The following is a 21,321-nucleotide window of genomic DNA, read 5'->3' as shown; positions in this document are numbered from 1 at the left end:
TAAAAGCTTGATGATTGTTTAAAATCACCCTACCAACCGTTTTAAGCTTTCAAATTACTAATCATGTTTATCTGTATCTTGACTGGAAAATAATTTGGGCTTTGTAGCAGTGTGCAGCACTGATCCTCTTAGGCCATCTATAATAAGCTCCACCAGATTTAAAATTAAAAATAATTTTTAGCTGCATCTAGCCCGGAAAATAATTTTGGGGCTCCGAGATGCGCAAGACACATAAGTGCCTTCTTGCTGCACTACCTGCAGCATGACCCTCATATTGTCAGAATTCGAAGTAATCATGACTACTGGGTTGCCACACTCTTAGATCCCCCAAACTTTTCGATCAACCTTTTCATTTTAATAAAGACCAAAAAAATGGTCATTTTTTAAATTATAAGCATTAGCAGGTTGTTAGAAACTGAAATCAAACAGTTTTCAACTCAAAACTTTATTCTAGGTGATGTTACATTTTCACATAGGACCCCTTGTTCGAAAGGAGCTTCTGAACTCTCTCGTCCATTGAATTTGTCAGGTTTTGGATGGTTTCTGCTTCAATTGTTTTGCATGAGGACAGAATACCCTCCCAGAGCTGTTGCTTAGATGTGAACTGCCTCCCGCCATCATAGACACTCCTTTTAATGATGCTCCAAAGGTTCTGAATGGGGTAGAGGTCAGGGGAGCATGGGGGTCACACCATAAGTTTGTCCCCTTTTATGCCCATATCAGCCAGAGATGAAGATGTTTTATGTGCAGCATGAGATGGTGCATTATCATGCAGAAAAATGATCTTGCTGTGAAATACACGGTTCTTCTTCTTGAACCATGGCAGGAAGTGCTGTTTGAGAAAATCCACATACATTATGGAGTTCATCTTTAGCGCCTTCAGGGATCCTAAAGGGGCCGACAATCTCTCTCCCCATGATTCCAGCCCAAAACATTACTCCACCTCCTCCTTGTTGGCGCTGTAGCCGTGTTTGCGTGGGGTGTCCATCAACCAGCCATCCTCCACTCCATCCATCTGGACCATCGAGCGCTGCACGGCACTCATCCGTGAACAAAACAGTTTTGAAATCAGTCTTCATGTAATGTTTGGCCCACTGGAGCCGTTTCTGCTTGTGTGAAGTGGATAGAGGAGGTCGACAGGATGGCGTATGCACAGCTGCAAACCTCTGAAGGACCCTGCATCTTGTTGTTCGGGGGACGTTGGAGGCACAAGCAGCTTCAAAAACTTGTCTGCTGCTATGACAAGGCTTTTTTGCCGCTGCTCTTTCAACCTGACGTAATTGCCTGTAGGAAAGAGTCCTCAATTTGCCCTTATCAGCACGCACACGTGTGTACTGTGAATCAGCTACATACTTCTTGATTGCCAAGACACTTCATCCTGATCATCGCACAATGTTGATTGTAGTCATGCCTTGACCTAAACACTCCACAATTTGTTGCTTCTCAGCAGCCGACACATCCTTTTTCTTTCCCATTTTGGCAGAAAATGTAGGCTGCTGAATAATGTGAGAGAGCCTTCTTAAGTAGTCTTGCCTTTCATTGGACACACCTGACAAACTAATTAGCACTGGTGTCTGCAATTGCTTACAGTGATATAAAGAGCCCTGACACACATCACCATCAATGAGTTTAACTGACAAACAAACAAATTCTTCCCTTATCACTCCTAAACACTTTTTGCATAATAATTTGGAACACAGTGTACATGTGCTTTTCCACAAAACACCAGTGGTTCACGTAGTGAATCTTACAGTTCTAACTTGCCAACCGTGGTCTGTATGGAGTTGTTCAATAAAGGGCCCAAAATTAAGATAACATAGATGGGAGAGGTCTCTATGAATAGGAATTCCTAAGTATTTGATACCCTGTGAGGGCCAGGCAAAGGGAAAGTTGGACTGGATGGAATCCTATATGGATTTGGGGAGGGAGACATCGAGGGCCTCAGACTTCGCTGCATTGATTTTAAAATTTGACCATGTAACAAAGTGATCTATTTCAGCCATAACAGCATGGATGGATATATGTGATTGAGTGATATATACTAGGACATCATCAGCAAATAGAGAGCACTTGTACTCGGTGCCTCCCACCTCAATCCACCTAATATTGGGGTTATGGCGAATTGATGAGAGCAGGTGCTCCGTCACTAGGATGTATAAGAGAGGGGACAGAGAACATCCCTGCCTTGTCCCATTGGTGATTGTGAAAGGTGATGAAAATGTTCTGACGCGCCCCCTGGGCCTTGGGACACCCGGAGCCGGACCCTTTTTGGTGGATGCTGGTGGTTGTAGTCTCCGTGGCGGCAACCCGGTTCCGTGGCTCAGGGCGGTCAAACCAGTGGCGGAACTATTTATGTGGTTTTGATGTTTAAATGTCCGACTACGCCACCGGTGGATTGCGGTCAGAGTGAACCGCCGCTCCAGGGCAGACCGCTGAGGCTGGTGTTGTGGGTGCAGCAGAGCGTAGCATAACTCCCCACGGGAGGAGTATAGCCTCAGGGCAGTGTATGCGGAGGATGGGGGTGATGGTGCAGGGCAGCAGCAGTAATGACACGGAGTCAGTGATGCAGTCCAGGGCCTTTACTCACAGTTCTTATTATCCAGACCACGTCTGCAGGTAACGGCTGCCCACGTCGTACTGTGCTCACCAGGTGAGGGGCTCAGACAACTCCCAGATAACTTTGGAGCGCTTCACAGGACCCCCTTTGTGTGTCCTTTGTCTGGCCTTTCTTACCAACCCTTCTGTCCGGCTGCCTCGGGCCTCCTGTTGGTAAACTTGGCGCCAGTTTCCCTGACCCTATGTGGTGCCTTCCTAGCGGGTGTAGCGAGGGGCTGCGCCACATAAAATGTCACAGCCTCCTGTTTCTAGCTGGGGGTCGTTTCCTGCCTCCACTAGTTTCGGGGACCGGTCTCCCCCTTTGGCCTGACCCCTCCACGCAGGTGGATTCTGGCGTGCGGTGGCGACTCGCCCGTCCGCACCCCTGAGATCCCTTCGTTCCTCGTTCCTGGAGCCTTCTCCGCTCCTCTTCCTTCCTTCTCCCTCTTCCAGGCCTGGGCCTCTGTTACTAGGCCCGCCTCCGGAGCAGAGCTCATGCAGAGCCCCTGCTCCCTGCCACTTCTGCTCAGACTTCTCTGCACTGAACTAAGATGGTGCCCACCTTTTATACTCCCTTCTCAATGCACCCAGGAACTGCTTCCTCCCTGCTCCTGCACTACAGGGTTCCCCTTCCTCAGTGTTCCCTCCCCCCACTCCAGCCAGGGACAGGGACTGTCGTGCCCATCTCAGGGGCATATTGGTCGCCCTGCCCCACGGCAATGTGGTGTAATGCATGCAGGTGTCGGGTCCTGATCCACACTACATCCTTACCTGAGAGTGAGATATCACACCTCTGGGTGAGGTGCAATACCTCTGTAGCAACCGAGCCCTCAGGGTGCTACAGTTCCATTTATCTTCAGCCTAGGTGACGTATTGCGATACAGGGCCGTGATTTTGGCTATAAAAGGGTCCCCTAGACCCCTACCCCAAGCTTTTTAAGAGAATCATATATGGCGTGCCAGGAGACTCTATGGAATGCTTTCTCAGCATCCAACAAGAGTATCTAATTACAAATTTTTAACTGCATCTAGCCCAGGAAATACTTTGTGCCTAGTAGCAGGGTCTGCTAGTCAGCGGATTATCCCGGCTGTTAAGCAAGCTACACCACCTGTAGTTTGGACACTTCATTTTTTCAAAGGAAATGCTTCGGGACCACGGGATACTCAGTGAAGAGCATCAGGAGGCACCCCAAGGCATAGGGGCTGGGACTGGCAGTAGGATGCCTTGCGGTGGACAGCCGAGCTCGATCCTTATAAAAGCTTTTTAACTGCAGCAGCTTTAGTGGACGCTACTGGAGCTGGAATTACGCGGCTGCTGGCATGAGACTTGCCCTCCAATAGATCCTTGTAAATGGATTTAAACTGTATTCATTCAAATTAGAGAGACAATTTAAATTAAAAAGCTTAGAGCTGCCTCCACCACAGGGGGGCTCGCTTGACCCACCAGCTGACAGGCACCAGTATTGGGAGAGGGGGGCTGGCCATCAGGGTTCACCGCGGCTCTGGCACAAACCCGGCGACACGGAGGTGGCACGGGCAGGAGCGGACTGGCCGTGTCGGCTTCTCACTTTTTGGATTTTAGAAGGGCATGACATGCCTATATCTGTGTCTCCCCCTCCTTTTACTCCTCCACCTCTTTTATTTTCGCATGACTATATGTACTTGTCACTTTTCCATGTGTTAGTTATGTCTTCTGAGCAGTTTGTCAGCTTTTGGACACCTTTGAAGGTGTTTCTATGTGTTTCTATGTGTTTTTGTTTGCCTGCCATTGGTTTTAACGGTGTTCGAAGGTGTTCGACGAACAGTTCGACGAACAGTTCGGCGAACACACGGGTGTTCGACGAACCGAACTCGAACACTACGGGGGTGGCTCAACACTACTCTTTATTACCCTTTTTCCATTGATAGTGCAAGTGTAAGCTATTTTACTTCATTTACAATGGGCAAGGCGCGTGGCAAGGGACGTGGAAGTGGACGTTCTGGTGATGGTTCGTGCAGAGGACGGGGCCGTGGCCAAGGTGAAAATGTGCCACAACCAACAGCCACATCTTCTCGTTCCCACTTCTTGACCGAATTACTAGGGAAGCACAGAACAACACCAGTATTGAGAACTGATCAGTGTGAACAGGTTATTAATTGGATAGCAGACAATACTTCCAGTTACCTGGGCACCACCACCTCCGGTCTGTCTTCCACAGGGTCAACTCTTAGTAGCCGTGAGTCTCGACCGCATACTCCTCCTCACCCTGATGCTCCTTCCTCCCACCATGCCGAGTGTCGTCAGACAGCAAGTGATCCCACACTTGGACACTCTGAAGAGCTGTTCACTGGTCCATTTCCATATTTGGGCCCCTCGCCTGATACGCTTGAAGTGGTGGAAGAGGAGATCCCATGTTGCGATGCCCATATATTTGAACAGCCACGGCCACATGAAGTCGACGTTGGCAATCTTTCACAAGAGGTGGACGATGACGAGACACAATTACCAGGAAGTGAGGAGGAGGATCGTGGTGCGCAAGTGGAAGAGGAGGAGATGGTGGATGATCTAGTAACTGACCCAACGTGGAAGGAGGACATGCAGAGTGAGGCCAGCAGCACACAGGGGGAGGGAGGCAGAGTACCCCAACAGGCAGGAAGAAGCAGTGTGGTGGCCGCAGACAGAAGGCAGGCAACCGTTCCCCGTAACACCAACACGAGGGACGTTGCCAGTACAAGCGGTAGGTCTTCCAGAGTCTGGAATTTTTTTAAAGACTCTGCTGATAACCCCAAAAAGGCCATATGTTCCACCTGCCATGCCAGCATCAGCAGGGGTGACAAAACTACCAGCCTGACCACCACCAGCATAATCAGGCACATGGCAGCAAAGCACCCGACTTTGTGGGGCGAAACCCAGGGTCCACGACCAGTGTCAGCGGGTGTCACCACTGCTTCTTCCACTGTTGTGCGTGCAATAGAACCCCCTGTTGTGTGTGCAAGGCAATCCCCTGTCCATACTGCATGTAAAGATGCCCCCTCCTCTCAGTCTTCACTTGTTATGGCAGTTTCTCAAGAAACAGCATCAACGTCCACGTCCCACCGCAGCGTTCAATTGTCCATATCCCAGACCTTTGAACGAAAGTGCAAATTCGCAGCTAACGCCCCACAGGCCACAGTCCTAAATTCGCACATTTCACGACTGCTTGCATTGGAAATGCTGCCTTTTAGGCTGGTGGAGACGGAATCCTTCCGCAATCTTATGGCGGTGGCCGTCCCTCGGTACTCGGTCCCCAGCCGACACTATTTTGCCCGGTGTGCCATCCCCGCACTACACAAGCACGTGTCCCAAAGCATCTGCCGTGCCCTCAACAACGCAGTTACTGGGAGAGTCTACCTGACAACGGACACGTGGACAAGTGCTTGTGGCCAGGGACGGTACATCTCTCTGACGGCACACTGGGTAAACATAGTGGAAGCCGGGACCCAGTCGGACCTTGGGACGGAACACATCCTCCCCACACCGAGGATTGCGGGCCCTATGTCAGTCAGAGTTGCCCCCACAGTGTACAGCTCCTGCGCATCCTCCTCCTCCTCCTCCTCCTCATGTTCAGCCTCCATCTCAGATATCACCACATCAGTTACAAGCTGGAAGCATTGCAGTACTGCCTCCGCCAAGCGACAACAGGCTGTGCTGAAACTCATAAGCTTAGGTGATAAACCTCACACTGCTTGTGAGTTGTGGACAGCTGTGAAAGAGCAGGCAGATCTGTGGCTGAGACCGCTGAACCTACATCCCGGCATGGTCGTGTGTGACAATGGCCGTAACCTGGTGGCGGCTCTGAGGCGAGGTGAGATCACACACGTACCATGCCTGGCTCATGTGCTTAACCTCATGGTTCAGCGGTTTCTTAAATCGTACCCCGAGTTGCCAGATCTGCTCGTGAAAGTACGCCGCCTGTCAGCTCATTTTCGCAAGTCGGCTACAGCTTCCGCCGCCCTTGCTGTGTTGCAGCAGCGTTTGCAGCTTCCGGCACACCGACTGGTGTGTGATGTCCCCACACGTTGGAACTCTACCCTCCACATGTTGCAAAGGATTTGTGAGCAGAAGAGAGCAGTTGTGGAGTACCAGCTGCAACAAGGCCGTCGATATTCAGGTCAGACTCCACACATAAGACCTCAGGAGTGGACCTGGATGTCTGACATATGTACCATCCTGACAAACTTTGAGGAGGCCACCAAGATGGTGCGTGGCGATGACGCCATCATTAGTGTCAGCATCCCACTTGTCTGTCTTTTGCAATGCTCTCTGCAGAGAATTAAAGAGGAGGCATTGCAGCCAGAGTATGATGAGATGGATCAAGAAGCCGTAGCGGGCGATTACACACAGCCCAGCCTCATCTCATCCCAACGTGCATTGGGGGACAATGAGGGAGAGGAGGAGGAGGAGGAAGAACAGGAGCTGCTATCATGCGTTGTAGACGGTAGTACCTGTACAAGAGTCATACCGTCGGTTCAGCGTGGGTGGCCTGAGGACAGGGGGAGGAGGAAGAGGAGGAGGAGGAGGAGAGCATGGTCAGTCGTCACCTTGGTGAGGACACGGAAATCTTGCCCGTTTCCAGTCTGGCACGCATGGCTGACTTTATGTTACGCTGCCTTAACCGTGACCCTCGCGTTGTCAAAATGTTGGGTGACAGTCATTACTGGTTGGTGACACTTGTAGACCCCCGCTACAAGGAGAACTTTCACTCTCTTATTCCTGAGGTGGAGAGGTCTACAAAAATGGGGCAATACCAGAAGGCCCTTGCTGCAGAACTCTTAAAAAAATTCCCATCTGAATACGCTAGCGGCAGAGGTCACTGTTCGTTGCCCAACCAAGGCGTACAGGTGAGAGAGATGCAACTCCAATCCAGCAGAGGCAGGGGAACACTGTCAACGTTCTGGGACAGTTTTCTGACACCCGCCCAGCTTACAGGCCCTGAGGCGCGGGGTACTCTCACAAGGAGTGGAAAGTTTCAAAAGATGGTGAGGGAGTACCTTGCCGATCGTACCAGCGTCCTCCGTGATTCCTCTGTGCCTTTTAATTATTGGGTATCCAAGCTGGACACTTGGAATGAACTCGCTCTGTACGCCTTGGAGGTCCTGGCCTGCCCTGCCGCTAGCGTGTTATCGGAGCGTGTTTTTAGTGCCGCTGGGGGAATTATAACTGATAAGCGCACTCGCCTGTCAACTGACAATGCTGACAAGCTGACCCTTATCAAAATGAACAAGGGCTGGATTGGGCCAGACTTCTCATCACCACCAAATGACAGCAGAGTAACATAAAGTCAAATCCACTGTGTTATTTCGGGAGGTGTATTCACATGCACCGCTTCACACCCACACATGGGTATACGCTTCCTCATTTCACTTCACCACTATACCACCAGGGTGCCAGCATTGCAAGTTCCTCCGTCCTAATTTTTGGCAGCTTTTGCTGGGAAAGCATAAGCAAATACCATGGGACACCCACTCCCCAATAATGGGACTTATGTTTGTAATATGCTGTACTGCATGGCTCTTGTAAGGGGCATTGCAAGTTGCTCCGTCCTAATTTTTGGCAGCTTTTGCTGGGAAAGCATAAGCAAATACTATGGGAGACCCACTCCCCAATAATGGGACTTATGTTTGTAATATGCTGTACTGCATGGCTCTTGTAAGGGGCATTGCAAGTTGCTCCGTCCTAATTTTTGGCAGCTTTTGCTTGCAAGGCATAAGCAAAAACTATGGGACACCCACTCCCCAATAATGGGACTTATGTTTGTAATATGCTGTACTGCATGTGACACGCCTCCTGGGCCGTGTGTACACGTGTGTGGGATACCCGGTGCCGGGTCTCTGGGGTCTGTAGTCTCCGTGGCGGTGACCCGGTCCCGTGGCTCAGGCTGGTCAAACCAGTGGCAATCTTTCTTAGGTTTTGAGGTTAATTGTCCGACTGCGCCACCCGTGGATTGCGGTCAGGGAGTACCACCGCTGCGAGGCAGACCGCTGAGGCTGGTGTTGTGTGCGCAGCATAAAAAGGGATAACTCCCCTCGGGAGGAGTATAGCCTCAGGGCAGTGAGTGTGGATGATGGGGGTGATGGTGCACGAGTGCAGCAGGAATGACTCAGAGTCTTTGCAGTGCAGTTCAGGGTCTTTACTGATGATTATAAGGTAGACCCTCCCGGGAGTACTGGCTAGCATAAGAGGCCTGGTCAGTCTGTGAGCAAGCAGGAGTTCCCCTGGCCAGGTGGAGTTGTAGGCCTCCCCGTCTGTCTGCACTCTTCCTAGCTACCTTGCTGTAAGCGGGTAGAAGTAGCCCACGTCCCTGAGTGTACCGTGTAGTGCTCACCCATATGGCTGGTGACTTGGGGCCTTCTGTTAGCCTCCGCTCCACGACGGCGGTGCTGGTCCCTTGCTTGTGACTGAGCCTCCGGGCTTCTATGGCCAGAGGACCTGAAATCCCCTGCCGGCTGGTTTCTGCTGCTGGATATATAAGTCCTCACAGCTTCGGACTCCTGTGTCCCGTTCCTATTGTCTTCTGCCAGAGCGAGCTCTGCTCAGCTTCCAGCCCCTCGTCTTTAGCTCCTAGCTCCTACAGAGCTCCTTGCTGTTACTTTCCCTTGCTCTCACTCTGACTCTGACTGTTCTCTGTTCTCTGACTCACTCAACCCTACCCCAGATCCAGTTTATAAGGGCAGAATTCTCCCCTCCCAGGACTGGGGCAGGAGGATGTTGCATGTTTAAGGGATCCTGACCAGGAAACCTCCCACTTGCTCTCCGACGTAATCTCTATTACTGTGGTGACCAGACCCCTGGGGTGCCACACATGGCTCTTGTAAGGGGCATTGCAGTACCTCATAATTTTTGGAAAGCATTCCATTCACTGCTTAGGCCAACAGTGCACACTGTTGCCTGCAGAAACACATTAATACACCACTCTCTGCTTTCTGTTGCAACCAAATATTTTACATTTTGATTCATTAGTTAGAGCACCTGCCGCCATTTTTCTGCACTGCAGTTCTTATGTTTTCTTGCATAGTTGAGTTGTATGACATAATTTCCATGTCGAAGGTATGGTTTTTGGCTACAGTTCTTCCATGAAGACCACTTCTGACCAAACTTCTCCGCATAGTCGATAGGTGTACCTGGGTCACACTGATTATTGTCAGTTCTGAGTTAATGGAACTGCTGGACATCTCCCTATTTCAAAAGAAATTAAGCATGATGTGTATTTCATCTACTGTACTGTTTTCTTGGCTTACTACTGAGTCTGCGGTCCTCAACATTGCTTATTTCTTGGTGTTGTTAATGCTTATACACGCAGATACTTATTTATTACGCAATAACATCAGGAGGCATTTATTCTGCAGAACGACAATAACTCCAAACATACAACCAATTGGCCAATATAGTGGCTCAGTGGTTAGCACTGTAGCCTTGCAGCGCTGGGGTCCTGGGTTCAAATCCCACCAAGGACAACATTTACGAGGAGTTTGTACGTTCTCCCAGTTTTCTGTGTGGGTTCCCTTTGCTCCAGTTTCATCCCACACTATAAAGACATACTCATAGGGAATTTAGATTTTGAGCCTTAATGGGTAAAGTGATGATAATGTTAGTAAGGTACTGTGGAATTAATGGCGTTATATAAGCCAGTAAAATAAATAAATTAAGAACTATCTTATGGTAATATGGCCACCACAGAGCCCTGATCATCATCAAGTCTTTGTGTGTGATTACATAAAGAGACAGAAGGATTCACTGAACCGTACATCCACAGCCTCCATGCTGAATTCCTTCTAAAACTGTGTGCAAGTATACTTAGAAGAATTGATGTTTTGATTGCATGAAATATTGATCTGATCTACATTTCTACTTTGTTCATTGCCATGCATTTTGTTATTTGATAAAAATAATGCATTAATACATTTTTTTAAAGCATGCTTACGTTGCAGTTAGAGATGGGTGAATTGATTTGCGGAATTCCAGTCCATCGCTCAGGTCAGCTTTTGATTCATTGGGATGGCGCAATCCTATCATTGAGGCGTTACACACAAATGATGTCATGCCAGGCTGGCTGATCAAAAGCTGTGCCAGGGACCCTGAAAGATAAGAGATTCGCGAGCCTACCGTCCATTGGCCAGAGATTATTGACCTGGCTGATATATCGGAGTCCCTTGAAACAATCTGAATCAATCCGCCCATCTTTAGTTGCAGCATTTTTTTAACAGCTGCCTAAAACTTTTGCACCGTACTGTATGTCAGAGCAAATAAGACTGAAAATCCTAGTAATACTCACTAAGTATACAAAGCAGGGTGTGAAAATATTCACATATAAGTTAAGAAAAACATGAATAGGCCAGTACACCAATAAAAAAGTAATGTCCAAACAAATAAACTAATCACAAACATCAGACGATGCCAGCCGCCTAACATCAGGGACCGCTCACACCTGATCTGCATTTCTCAAGGCATATTTGATTCTAAATGGCCGTGCAGATTTTTATGAAAACTTGTTGTTTCCTGTATGAATAATCAATTTTAGAGCAATGCCATTTTGCAATACTACTGTAAACTGAATGATTTTATTGCTTTTGGCTTGTGAACACCCCTAACTCTTCATAATCCTTTTTGATCTTCTGAATTTTTATAAATCATGATTTTAATTATATTAATACCAAAATAAATTCTACAAAGATATATGTAAATACAGATTACTTTATATTAAACATATTTGGTATGTGCATTATATGATTTTCATAAATTTACTATTGCTGTTTCACAAATAAATGAATAAGCTAAACACATTCCACCTTATTTTTATATTCACTAACCTGGCCCACCATTGTCTCCCAGCAGGGTCCCCTAGGCACATCTGATGGGTCAACCTGAAAATGGCTACTTGAATTTTCTGAATATGACCCATTAAAAAGATTGGCATACCACTGTGTCATATTATGTTGAACAATCTTTTCTTCTTGACGCTAGAAAATGAAAAAAAAATTGATATGTTATGTAAAAAAGTAATTTAATGCAGCATTGCAGTCTATGAAGTGATATTCATTGTACCTTAAGATTTATTTCATCCATCAGAGCAATAAGGAATGTGTAGAGGTTTCCCAGAAATAGGGCAAATATGCGGCCCAGTTGCCATCTTAGAGCTATACGAGGGTGGTAGTTTTCTAATCCGCTGACAACATCGAACATTGTTGGACAAAACATTCCTAACAGAGACATAACAGTGTTCACCTGCCAAAACAAGAAGTGCACAAACTCCTTATCTTCAGGATTTTCATTTAAATTACTACAGATCTGGCAAAGGTTAAATTGACTCAGATTACACAGCATTGGGATATCAAGCATAATTCGACATTTAATATGACACCGGTCAGTGGCTCCTGCCACAATTAGTGACTTTGCAGCGATTCCAATAGAAGCCCCAGAAGAGAAACGGTATTCTATAAATTTCAAGATATTCTGTGTGGTGAGAATAGATTATGTCAGGATATTCAGATTTACTTGCATGTTTTTCAGGTTAATCTGCCTATGGCCTAAGATGTATAACTATTACTGCAATGTAAATTCTCCATGTTGTACAGTGTTTGAAGTCCAACACTAATAGAAATCCTCAGGGCCATACTGATCCTTGTAGGTCTCTGATTTCATAAGGAAGCTAACACAATAAAATGTGGCAAGCTCCACTGGATGCCACATTACGGAGATGTTCTTCCTAAAAAAATATTGCTTCTTTGGGAGAATATCTCTGTAATTTGGGGACATACAGAAGCCACTATACTGTGTCATATAGAATATCTATGGCTCCATAATAAAAGCCTTCGTATATCTGTGGACAGTCCATGATACTGCTGTGTAGTATGCTTTGGTGATTCTATTAAAGGGTATATCCGGGACTTTGTAAAAAAAAAAAAGCTGCCTATGCTGATGTCACATAGACAGAGCGGCAGCTTCTTTTCCACTCTGATTTCATGACAGGGTGGGACTGATGACGTCATGCTGATTGACAGCCGGTTCCACGCTGCCTAACTGGGGGAGCCGGCTGTCAATCAGCATGACGTCAATAAATGGATATGAATAGCGGTACCAGAGCGCCAATAACAGGGCAAAAATATTAAAAGGACTGATTTATTAATATACACACAACGCGTTTCGGTGGACACAGCCACCTTCATCAGGTGTGACAAGCAGCAAACAATTGATCCTTATATACATTTGACTAGGTATACAATTACTTAAAAGGTATACAATTACTTTTAAGTAATTGTATACCTAGTCAAATGTATATAAGGATCAATTGTTTGCTGCTTGTCACACCTGATGAAGGTGGCTGTGTCCACCGAAACGCGTTGTGTGTATATTAATAAATCAGTCCTTTTAATATTTTTGCCCTGTTATTGGCGCTCTGGTACCGCTATTCATATCCATTTATTGTCCCTTTCCCCCTGTTGGGGTGCGGTAGAGCTGCCTTTAACTTATTGTTCTTTCACCTGTGGGAGGAATTTAATTAGAATCACTACCCTGGTTTTCCAAGCTGCGCTGCCCTAACCCCTCCGGAACGCTGCCGGGGGTGTTGGTGAAGCTGGGCGTCCATCTCGGCGTTACATGCAACTAACCTGACCACGTGATCCACCACCGAGAGATCAGGATCTGTGAACGCCGCTGGAAATAGATGACAGCCACCAACAGAGCGGAGCTTGTGGAGCTTTACACTGGGGTTGTGCAGAGGTGCACAACTTCATAAGGTTAGTAGCCATCCTCACACCCCTCTAACAATTGCAATACTGAGTCACCCATTGCGCCTTGTTCTCTCTTCTCTTTACAATCAGCATGACGTCGACACCATGTCGACAGTGCAGCCCTGAAGAAGAGCTGCTTTGTTGACAGGGAGCAGCTGAATCGTCAGCAAGAGTGGTCAATGAACGCTCTGTGTTGGCGCTGGGTACAACAGGCAGGTAGTTGCCTTTGTTAGCACCCCACCCCTTTAACTTTGCTGTCTGTAGACAAAGATATGACCTTTTTGCTTTGTTTACAAGGTTGTACACTGGTGATTGTTGCAAGGATGTAGTCCACAATTTGTGTGTTGTGGGGCTATGACCCCTCTAGGTGCTGTATTGCAGTGGCTATGTACTTAATATCATAGCAGAGTTCTACATCAATGAAGTATCTGTGAAATTGCAAGTAAGCATAAATGGAGTCTGTCAGCATAAAATCTCTGTTGACACCAAGCACAGTCGCTCAGTGCACCCTTGGAGAGACAAAATAATTCATTGTACCTTCCTACCTACTTGTTTTGCATCTATGTTCTGTTTTCTTTGATTGACGCTGCGGCTTTACAGGAGCCGGAGAAGGGCAGAGATAGATGGAAAACAAGTACATTAATCTGTTCAGCCACACCATGGGGCATTGAGTACCTGTGCTTGACTTGAACAGTTGTTTTCTGCACACAGACTCCCTTTAAATACTGTAGTTTAATAGTAATGTATACTAAGAAAAATCTTCATTTTGGAAAAACGTGTTCTTTATCACTGAAAGTTAGATGTTTAGGACATGTTTCTATTTCTTGTGAATAGTGACATGCAAGAGAAGTTGCCACTTAGACCCTAGTCAGAGGCCTCTGATACAGCAAATCAGATCTCTTGCTTTGCACTGAGAAGGGGCAATACTACTAAACACGTCTGCAAATTGAGATTCAGGTTTTATCATAAGTGATGTGGCAAGACTCGTCAATATTGACTTTTAGGATTGCAACTTCCAAAAGGTGGCCCTAGAGATCAAGTCCTCTTCTTCACTGAAGAGGCTATTTGCATATTCTATTTCTTGTAGCACATAAGACTAGTGTGGCACCCCAGGGGTCTGGTTTTCCACAGTAATGTAATGTTATGTCTGAGAGCAGGTGGGAGGTCCTTTGGTCAGGGATCCTGTGCATGCCACACCTCCTGCCCAGTCTTGGGAGGGGAAGAACTTCCCCTGTATAAACCCGGGGCTGAGGCAGGGAGAGTCAGACAAGTGGAGTAGAGACAAGAAGCAGCATAGGAAACAGCAGAGTTACAAGGAGTCAGGGGCTGGCAGCTGCAGAGCTCGCCCTGACTAAGAAGACTTCTTTCCGGACCCGGAGTCCGAGGCTGTGGGGACTAACTCCTACCCAGCAGCAGAATCCGTCAGGCAGGGGATTTCAGGTCCTCTGGCCCAGAAGCCCGAAGGCACGGTCACACGTGTGGGACCAGCACCGCCATCGTGGAGCGGAAGCCATTAGAAGGCCCCGAGTCACCGGCCATACGGGTGAGCACCACACGGTACACTCAGGGACGTGGGCTACTTACATCAGCTTCTAGCAAGGTAGCCAGAAGAGTACAGTCAGTTTGGGAGGCCTACAACTACGCCTGGCCAGGGGAGATCCCATCTGCTCAAGGACTGACCAGGCCCCGTTCGCTAGCAAGTACTCCGGGAGGGTCTATCGTTGTTACCAGTAAAGACCCTGAACTACACCGTACCGTCTCTGAGTGGTTCCTGCTACCCCCATCATCCACGTCGGCTGCCCTGAGACCATACCCCTCCCGTTGGGGGTTATACTATCACGCTGCATAATCCTACCATCGGCCTCAGCGGTCTGCCCCGCAGCAGCAGCTCCCTGGCTGCACTCAACGGGTGGCGTAGTCATCAACTATTTACTACTAGTAGACTGCCGTCCAGTTTGACTCCCTGGGCACGGACCGGGTCACCGCCACGAGACTACAACCCTCCACGGATCCGCAGCGCGACACAGGCCCAGGGGCGCGTCAACTTTGGCGTAGTCGGCAGGATTTCGTGCCCGCAACCACCGGGTACTGCGTGCCTGAAAAGCAAAGACTGTTCAAACTTACCAGTGGTGAAGATTCCCGCTATCCGTGGAGGTTTCCCGCCATCCGGCGCCATCTTCTACCTTCTTCCCGCCATCCGCGAAGTTTTCCCGCCATCCGGCGCCATCTTCGACCTTCTTCCCGCCATCCGTGGAGTTTTCCCGCCATTGGACGCCATCTTGAGGACGCCGCGCGGGAAGAAGAGGGGCGTGGACTCCGAAAGCGCGCGAGAACTGAAGCCCCGCCTCACGTCCGGACGTTGCGTAAGGTCCTGGAAGGAGCCCAGCAGACGCCGACGTCACAGGAGCGCGACGGAAGGTCCTCAACCCTGACGATCCACTGCGGAGCCGCGGCCTACGGAAGAGGATCATCGCAAGGTAGGCCACGGTCCACTAGGGGGGAGGAAGATGTCGGATACGGAGGAGAGCTTCACTGCCTCAACCCCCGCCAGCGCTACCGCTGCTGCAGTTATGCCCTTCACCATGCCCTATATCCCGGGAGCAGCTTGGCTACCCCAGTACTCAGGGGAGTCACATACCCTGCATGACTTTAGAGAAAAGCTGGATAGCCTCTTCCAGGTGTACCCCCTCACAGAAGAGCAAAAAGTGAGCATCCTGGTGGCCCAACTAACAGGGGCAGCCAAAAGGGAAGTAAAATCCTGGCCACCTGGGAGGAAGACTGTCGCAGGGATACTAACCCGGCTGAAGGACACCTTTGATACCCGCACCTCAGCCGAGATTAAGCTTAGATTCTACGGGTGCAAGCAGCGAGCGCATGAGAGTATAAGGGACTATGCACTAAACCTACAAGAGGCCCTGAGGGCCATAAAGCAGACCGACCCTGATGAGGTGGGGAACGAGGACAGGCTGTTGACTGAACAATTTATAGAGGGTTTATATTGCAATGCCCACCGAACCCAGTTGCGGGCAATGGCCTTACAGGATCCTCATCTGGACTTTGCACAGTTCAAGGACAGAGCCATCCGGGTGCTCCGAGAACCGGCACCAGGTGGCGTTGTGACCCACAGACGCCCCACTACCACTTACTACCAGGAGGCGGCGCCCTTGTCAGCAGGGCCTGTGGGAGCTGATGCGCAGGCTTTGGACAATGACCCGGCTCCAGACCTACACCATCAGGTCCAAGAGCTAGCTAAGAGCGTTGCTGCGCTAACCCGAACTGTGCAGTCTTTACAGGTTTCCACCCCAGGGAAGATCCAGCTGGCATCCGGACCGGAGGACATCCCGTGGCGTCGACCAAGGAGGACCCCACCGGCCAGAGGAAGACCCAGTGACCGATACAGTGAGGACGGACGACCCATCTGCCGCCGCTGCAATCAACCCGGACATATGGCAAGGTACTGTTCTTTAAACGGGCACAACCTGGGGTAGAGGGCCAACCCCCAGGAAAAAGATCACCAGGCCCATCGAACTGGCGCGACAGATATGTGGGAGGACGTCCAGTCTTGCCTGTGGTACTGGATGGCATTCCCATGAGTGCCCTACTGGACACCGGGTCACAGGTCACCACCATCCCGTACGTGCTCTTCAAGCAGTACTGGAATGACTCGGATATTACCCGCTACCCCGACGACGACTTGAGTATCATCGCCAGCAATGGTCAGCCCGTGCCACAGATCGGATTTAAAGAGGTGACCATCAAAATTGGTAGAGTCGAACTGGCCGCACAGGGACTGATCATTGTAGATATTGATAAACCTGAGAGTCACCCAAAAATAACTCTAGGAACTAATGTAATTGAAAATTGTCTTGCAGAGGTGATTTTCCTTTTACAGCAGGTTGCCAAGAATGCCAGCTCCGGCGAGCAGCGGGTGCTCCAGAAAGAGATCCGGGCACTGATGCAACGGCAACAAGTGGAACTCTCCGGCGGTGAGATTGGTAGCGTAAGAATGTGTGACCCTTTTCCTATTGCCATGCCCCCAAAAAGTGAAATGATGATTTGGTGCCGGGCAGCTATTGGTCTGAGAGGTAGAGATTACCAGGCAATGGTAGAACCAGTTTACTCAGACAGTAGGCCCACCATTTTGACAGCACGGGGGGTCGTCAATGTACGCCATGGGAGGGTGCCCGTTCGCATAATAAATATCGGGGAGAGGGAAGTGTACCTGCCCCGGTATGCCACGCTAGCCAAATTATATATCACTAATCAAAATTCTATACAATCTGTGGAACCCTTGCCTCCATCTCACCCGGAGGAAGGTAACGGCTCTAAGAAAGACATGGAGGACTGGTGTCAGCAACTACATCTGGGTACTGACTCCACTCCCTCACATCAGAAACAAGGAGTCTATCGGGTGGTTCAAGAGTATGAGAGAGTGTTTAGTAAACACCCGTTAGACTTCGGGCGAGTCAAGGGGGTAGAACATCGCATCCCCACGGGAGATCATCCTCCCATAAAAGAGAGGTATCGACCCGTACCCCCTGCACATTACCAACACGCCAAGGGGATGCTTAGAGACATGAAGGAGGCTGGGGTAATCCGGGATAGTTGTAGCCCCTGGGCAGCCCCATTAGTTTTAGTCAAAAAGAAAGACAACACCATGAGGATGTGTGTAGATTACCGGAAAATCAACCGTATCACACACAAGGATGCGTACCCCTTACCAAGGATAGAGGAGTCATTGGCTGCTTTAAGATCTGCTAACTTCTTCTCTACCTTGGATCTCACTAGCGGGTACTGGCAGGTTCCTGTAGCAGAGGCGGACCGGGAGAAGACCGCATTCACCACCCCGATGGGACTTAGCGAGTTCACCTGCATGCCGTTCGGACTCTGCAACGCACCAGGAACCTTCCAACGCCTAATGGAGTGTTGTCTGGGCCACAGAAACTTCGAGACGGTCCTGTTGTACCTGGACGATGTCATCGTATATTCCAAGACGTATGAGGACCACCTGAAACACCTGGCGGAAGTGTTCGAGGCTCTGGCGAGTTACGGCCTAAAGGTGAAACCCTCCAAGTGTCACCTCCTGAAACCAAAGGTGCAGTACCTGGGACACGTAGTGAGCGCTGACGGAGTGGCTCCCGACCCTGATAAAATCACCGCAATTAAGGAATGGCCAAGCCCCTCCAGCGTAAAAGAAGTGCGGCAGTTCCTCGGGTTGGTAGGCTACTACCGAAGGTTTATTCCCGGTTTCACCAAAAAGGCAGCACCTATGCAGGACCTCCTGATAGGCCAGTCCCGGAAGGCCAAGAACCAGAAGCCGCCCTTCAAATGGGAAGAGCTGGAAGAAGAGTCCTTCCGCCAGCTGAAGATGGCCCTCACGGGGGACGAAATCCTGGCGTACCCGGATTATAGCCAGCCCTTTATCCTCTACACCGACGCCAGTAACATCGGGCTAGGAGCCGTACTGTCCCAGATCCAGCAGGGGAAGGAACGAGTAATCGCCTACGCCAGCCGAAAACTGCGACCCACCGAAAGGAACCCCGAGAATTACAGCTCATTTAAGTTAGAGTTCCTGGCCGTAGTATGGGCAATCACTGAGCGCTTTAAGCATTACCTCGCTTCTTCCCGGTTCACCGTGTACACGGATAACAACCCGCTGACACACCTGGACACGGCAAGACTCGGTGCCCTGGAGCAGAGGTGGATGGCCCGTCTGTCCAACTACGAGTTCACAATTAAATACCGGGCAGGACGCTCCAATACCAACGCGGACGCCCTGTCCAGGATGCCCAACCTGCCGGACGGAGGAGAAGATCCGGAGGGACTGGAAGAAGTTGAACTCCCTGCGTTCCACCGTCATGGGACTATTCAGTATTCCCACCGGGTAAGGAGTAAGCAGGCTGCTACGTTGAACCCCTTACCCCACTACAACTGGGCGGAAACGCAAGACAGCGACCCTGCCGTCCGACTGGTGAAGGAGATGCTGACTCGGCCGGAGGCTCGCCTTGAACCAGACGCTCCGGAGGAAGCCAAACAACTATGGGCAGAGAAGAGTCGACTGTTCCTTTACAAAGGGAAGTTGTGCCGCAGAATGGTTAACTCCCGGACGCATGAATTACTCTGGCAAGTAGTGGTGCCACGAAGAGACGCAGCCATGGTGATGGAGGCATACCACGACGGAGCTGGACACTTTGGGTGGAAAAAGCTGGAGTTCCTGCTGCGCGAGCGGTTCCACTGGGTAGGCATGAGGGGAACCATCGAGAAGTGGTGCAGAGATTGTGGCCCGTGCAACCTGAGAAGGAAGGACCGAGCCAGCCAGAAGACTCCCCTGCAGTCCATCGTCACCCGGCAACCGTTGGAACTGGTAGCCTTGGATCATGTAAAACTGACCCCAAGCAGAAGTGGCTACGTCTACGCGTTAACCATCGTGGATCATTACTCCCGGTTCTTGGTTGTCGTCCCCGTCAAGGACTTAACGGCTCAAACAGCAGCTAGAGCCTTCCAGCAGCACTTCTGCCGTCCACACGGGTACCCGGACCAAGTGCTGACGGACCAGGGACCTGCCTTTGAAGCGGAGGTCTTTCAGGAATTCTGCAATCTGTATGGCTGCCGGAAGATAAGGACGACACCCTACCATCCGCAGACTAATGGACTTTGTGAAAAAATGAACCAGGTGGTAATGGATCTTCTAAAAACGTTGCCCCTGGAAGAACGCAGTCTGTGGCCTGAAAAGTTGCCCGATCTGGTGGACCTATACAACCACATCCCGGTAGGTTCCACCAACTGTACCCCGGCTTACCTAATGAGGGCAAGACCTGGTAAGTTACCTGTTGACCTGGAAATGGGAGTCCTGACCCCCGAGGACACTTCACCAGAAACAGACTGGGACACAGAGAGGCAGCAGCAGTACCGGAGAGTACAGGAGAGCGTGGAGCGAAGTCTCTGTCAGGCTAGGGAAAGACAAGAGAAAACTTACAACCAGTATGCTCCCGCTGTTCCCCTGTTACCCGGAGAGCAGGTCTTGAAGAGGAAGAGACGGCTCCACAAGTTGGACGACCAGTGGGAGAAGGACCCGTACACCGTACTGCCCTCAAGCCACGAGAGCCCGAAGGTCTGTACCATCAGTAAAGACGGAGGGGAAACCACAGCCATTGTATCCCGGGACCACCTGAAGAAGTGTCCCGAACAACTGAGGAACCCTGAAGAGGAACAAGAAGACCATCGACCCGTGGAAGAAAGGGAAGATATGGTTAGTACCGTGCTCGGGGACTTCCCTCAGTCTTGGACTCAAGTCAATGGTGCAGTTGTGGTACCCGTACTCACCTTCCTCCAACCATCATCCCAAGAACCTACGGAGCAACGGGTAGAGCTGGAAGAACAGCCGGTCCAGGAGGCAGAAGACTCCACACAAGCAGAACAGGAGAATCAACCCTCTGCTTATAGTGAGCCTGCCGTACCCCTAGTGAGACAAAGAGCCGGTAGACAGCTGCCCAGTTTACCCTTGACAGCTCCTACACCCTGTAGTTCAGGGCCAGACAGTCAGCTCCGTAGGTCCACTCGGGCCACTAGAGGCCAGTTACCCGCACGCTGGAGAATTTAAAGTGTATAAATTGTTTTATTTATGTTTTTCTGTGTATTGTTGCTTGTGAATAATTTTGTGTTTCCAGTTGTTTTTAGGAAACCTTGGTGGATTTACCGGGAATCCTTGTATATAGTTGGAGCGTAACCCAGGATGGACTAGAGACTGTTAAGGACTCGGGGTAGGACAGACCCCTACCTGGTTACGTCTCCCTGTGTTGGTGAAATGGACACCTTGCTCTCTTCAGAGACTGCACCCGGTTGCGGACACGCCGTAACCATCTTTATATGTTTTCTTATTGTATTATTAATGTTTTTGCCTTGTTATGTTTTTCTAAATGTGTTTAGTCCCGGAGTACTAAATTTCACTAGGGGGGAATGTGGCACCCCAGGGGTCTGGTTT

General features: G+C 49.6%; 1 protein-coding gene across 1 annotated transcript in view; it reads right to left on the bottom strand.

Annotated features, from left to right (window-relative positions):
• The window catches only part of LOC141177313 (transmembrane channel-like protein 1), a 165,239-nt gene that overhangs the window by 54,789 nt on the left and 89,129 nt on the right, over positions 1–21,321 (bottom strand). The window contains exons 10-11 of the mRNA XM_073660443.1: positions 11,656–11,835; positions 11,421–11,570 (exon numbers count right to left, since the gene is read on the bottom strand). Coding sequence (XP_073516544.1) covers positions 11,421–11,570; positions 11,656–11,835 — 330 coding nt within the window. The remainder of the gene's footprint in view (positions 1–11,420; positions 11,571–11,655; positions 11,836–21,321) is intronic.

Source organism: Phyllobates terribilis, unplaced genomic scaffold (genome assembly GCF_046119375.1).
Source record: "Phyllobates terribilis strain yellow unplaced genomic scaffold, ASM4611937v1 Scaffold_1__5_contigs__length_1240528914, whole genome shotgun sequence".
Lineage (NCBI taxonomy): Eukaryota > Metazoa > Chordata > Amphibia > Anura > Dendrobatidae > Phyllobates > Phyllobates terribilis.
Note: the sequence above shows the minus strand (reverse complement) of the source record. Positions and strands in the feature narration are given on the sequence as shown.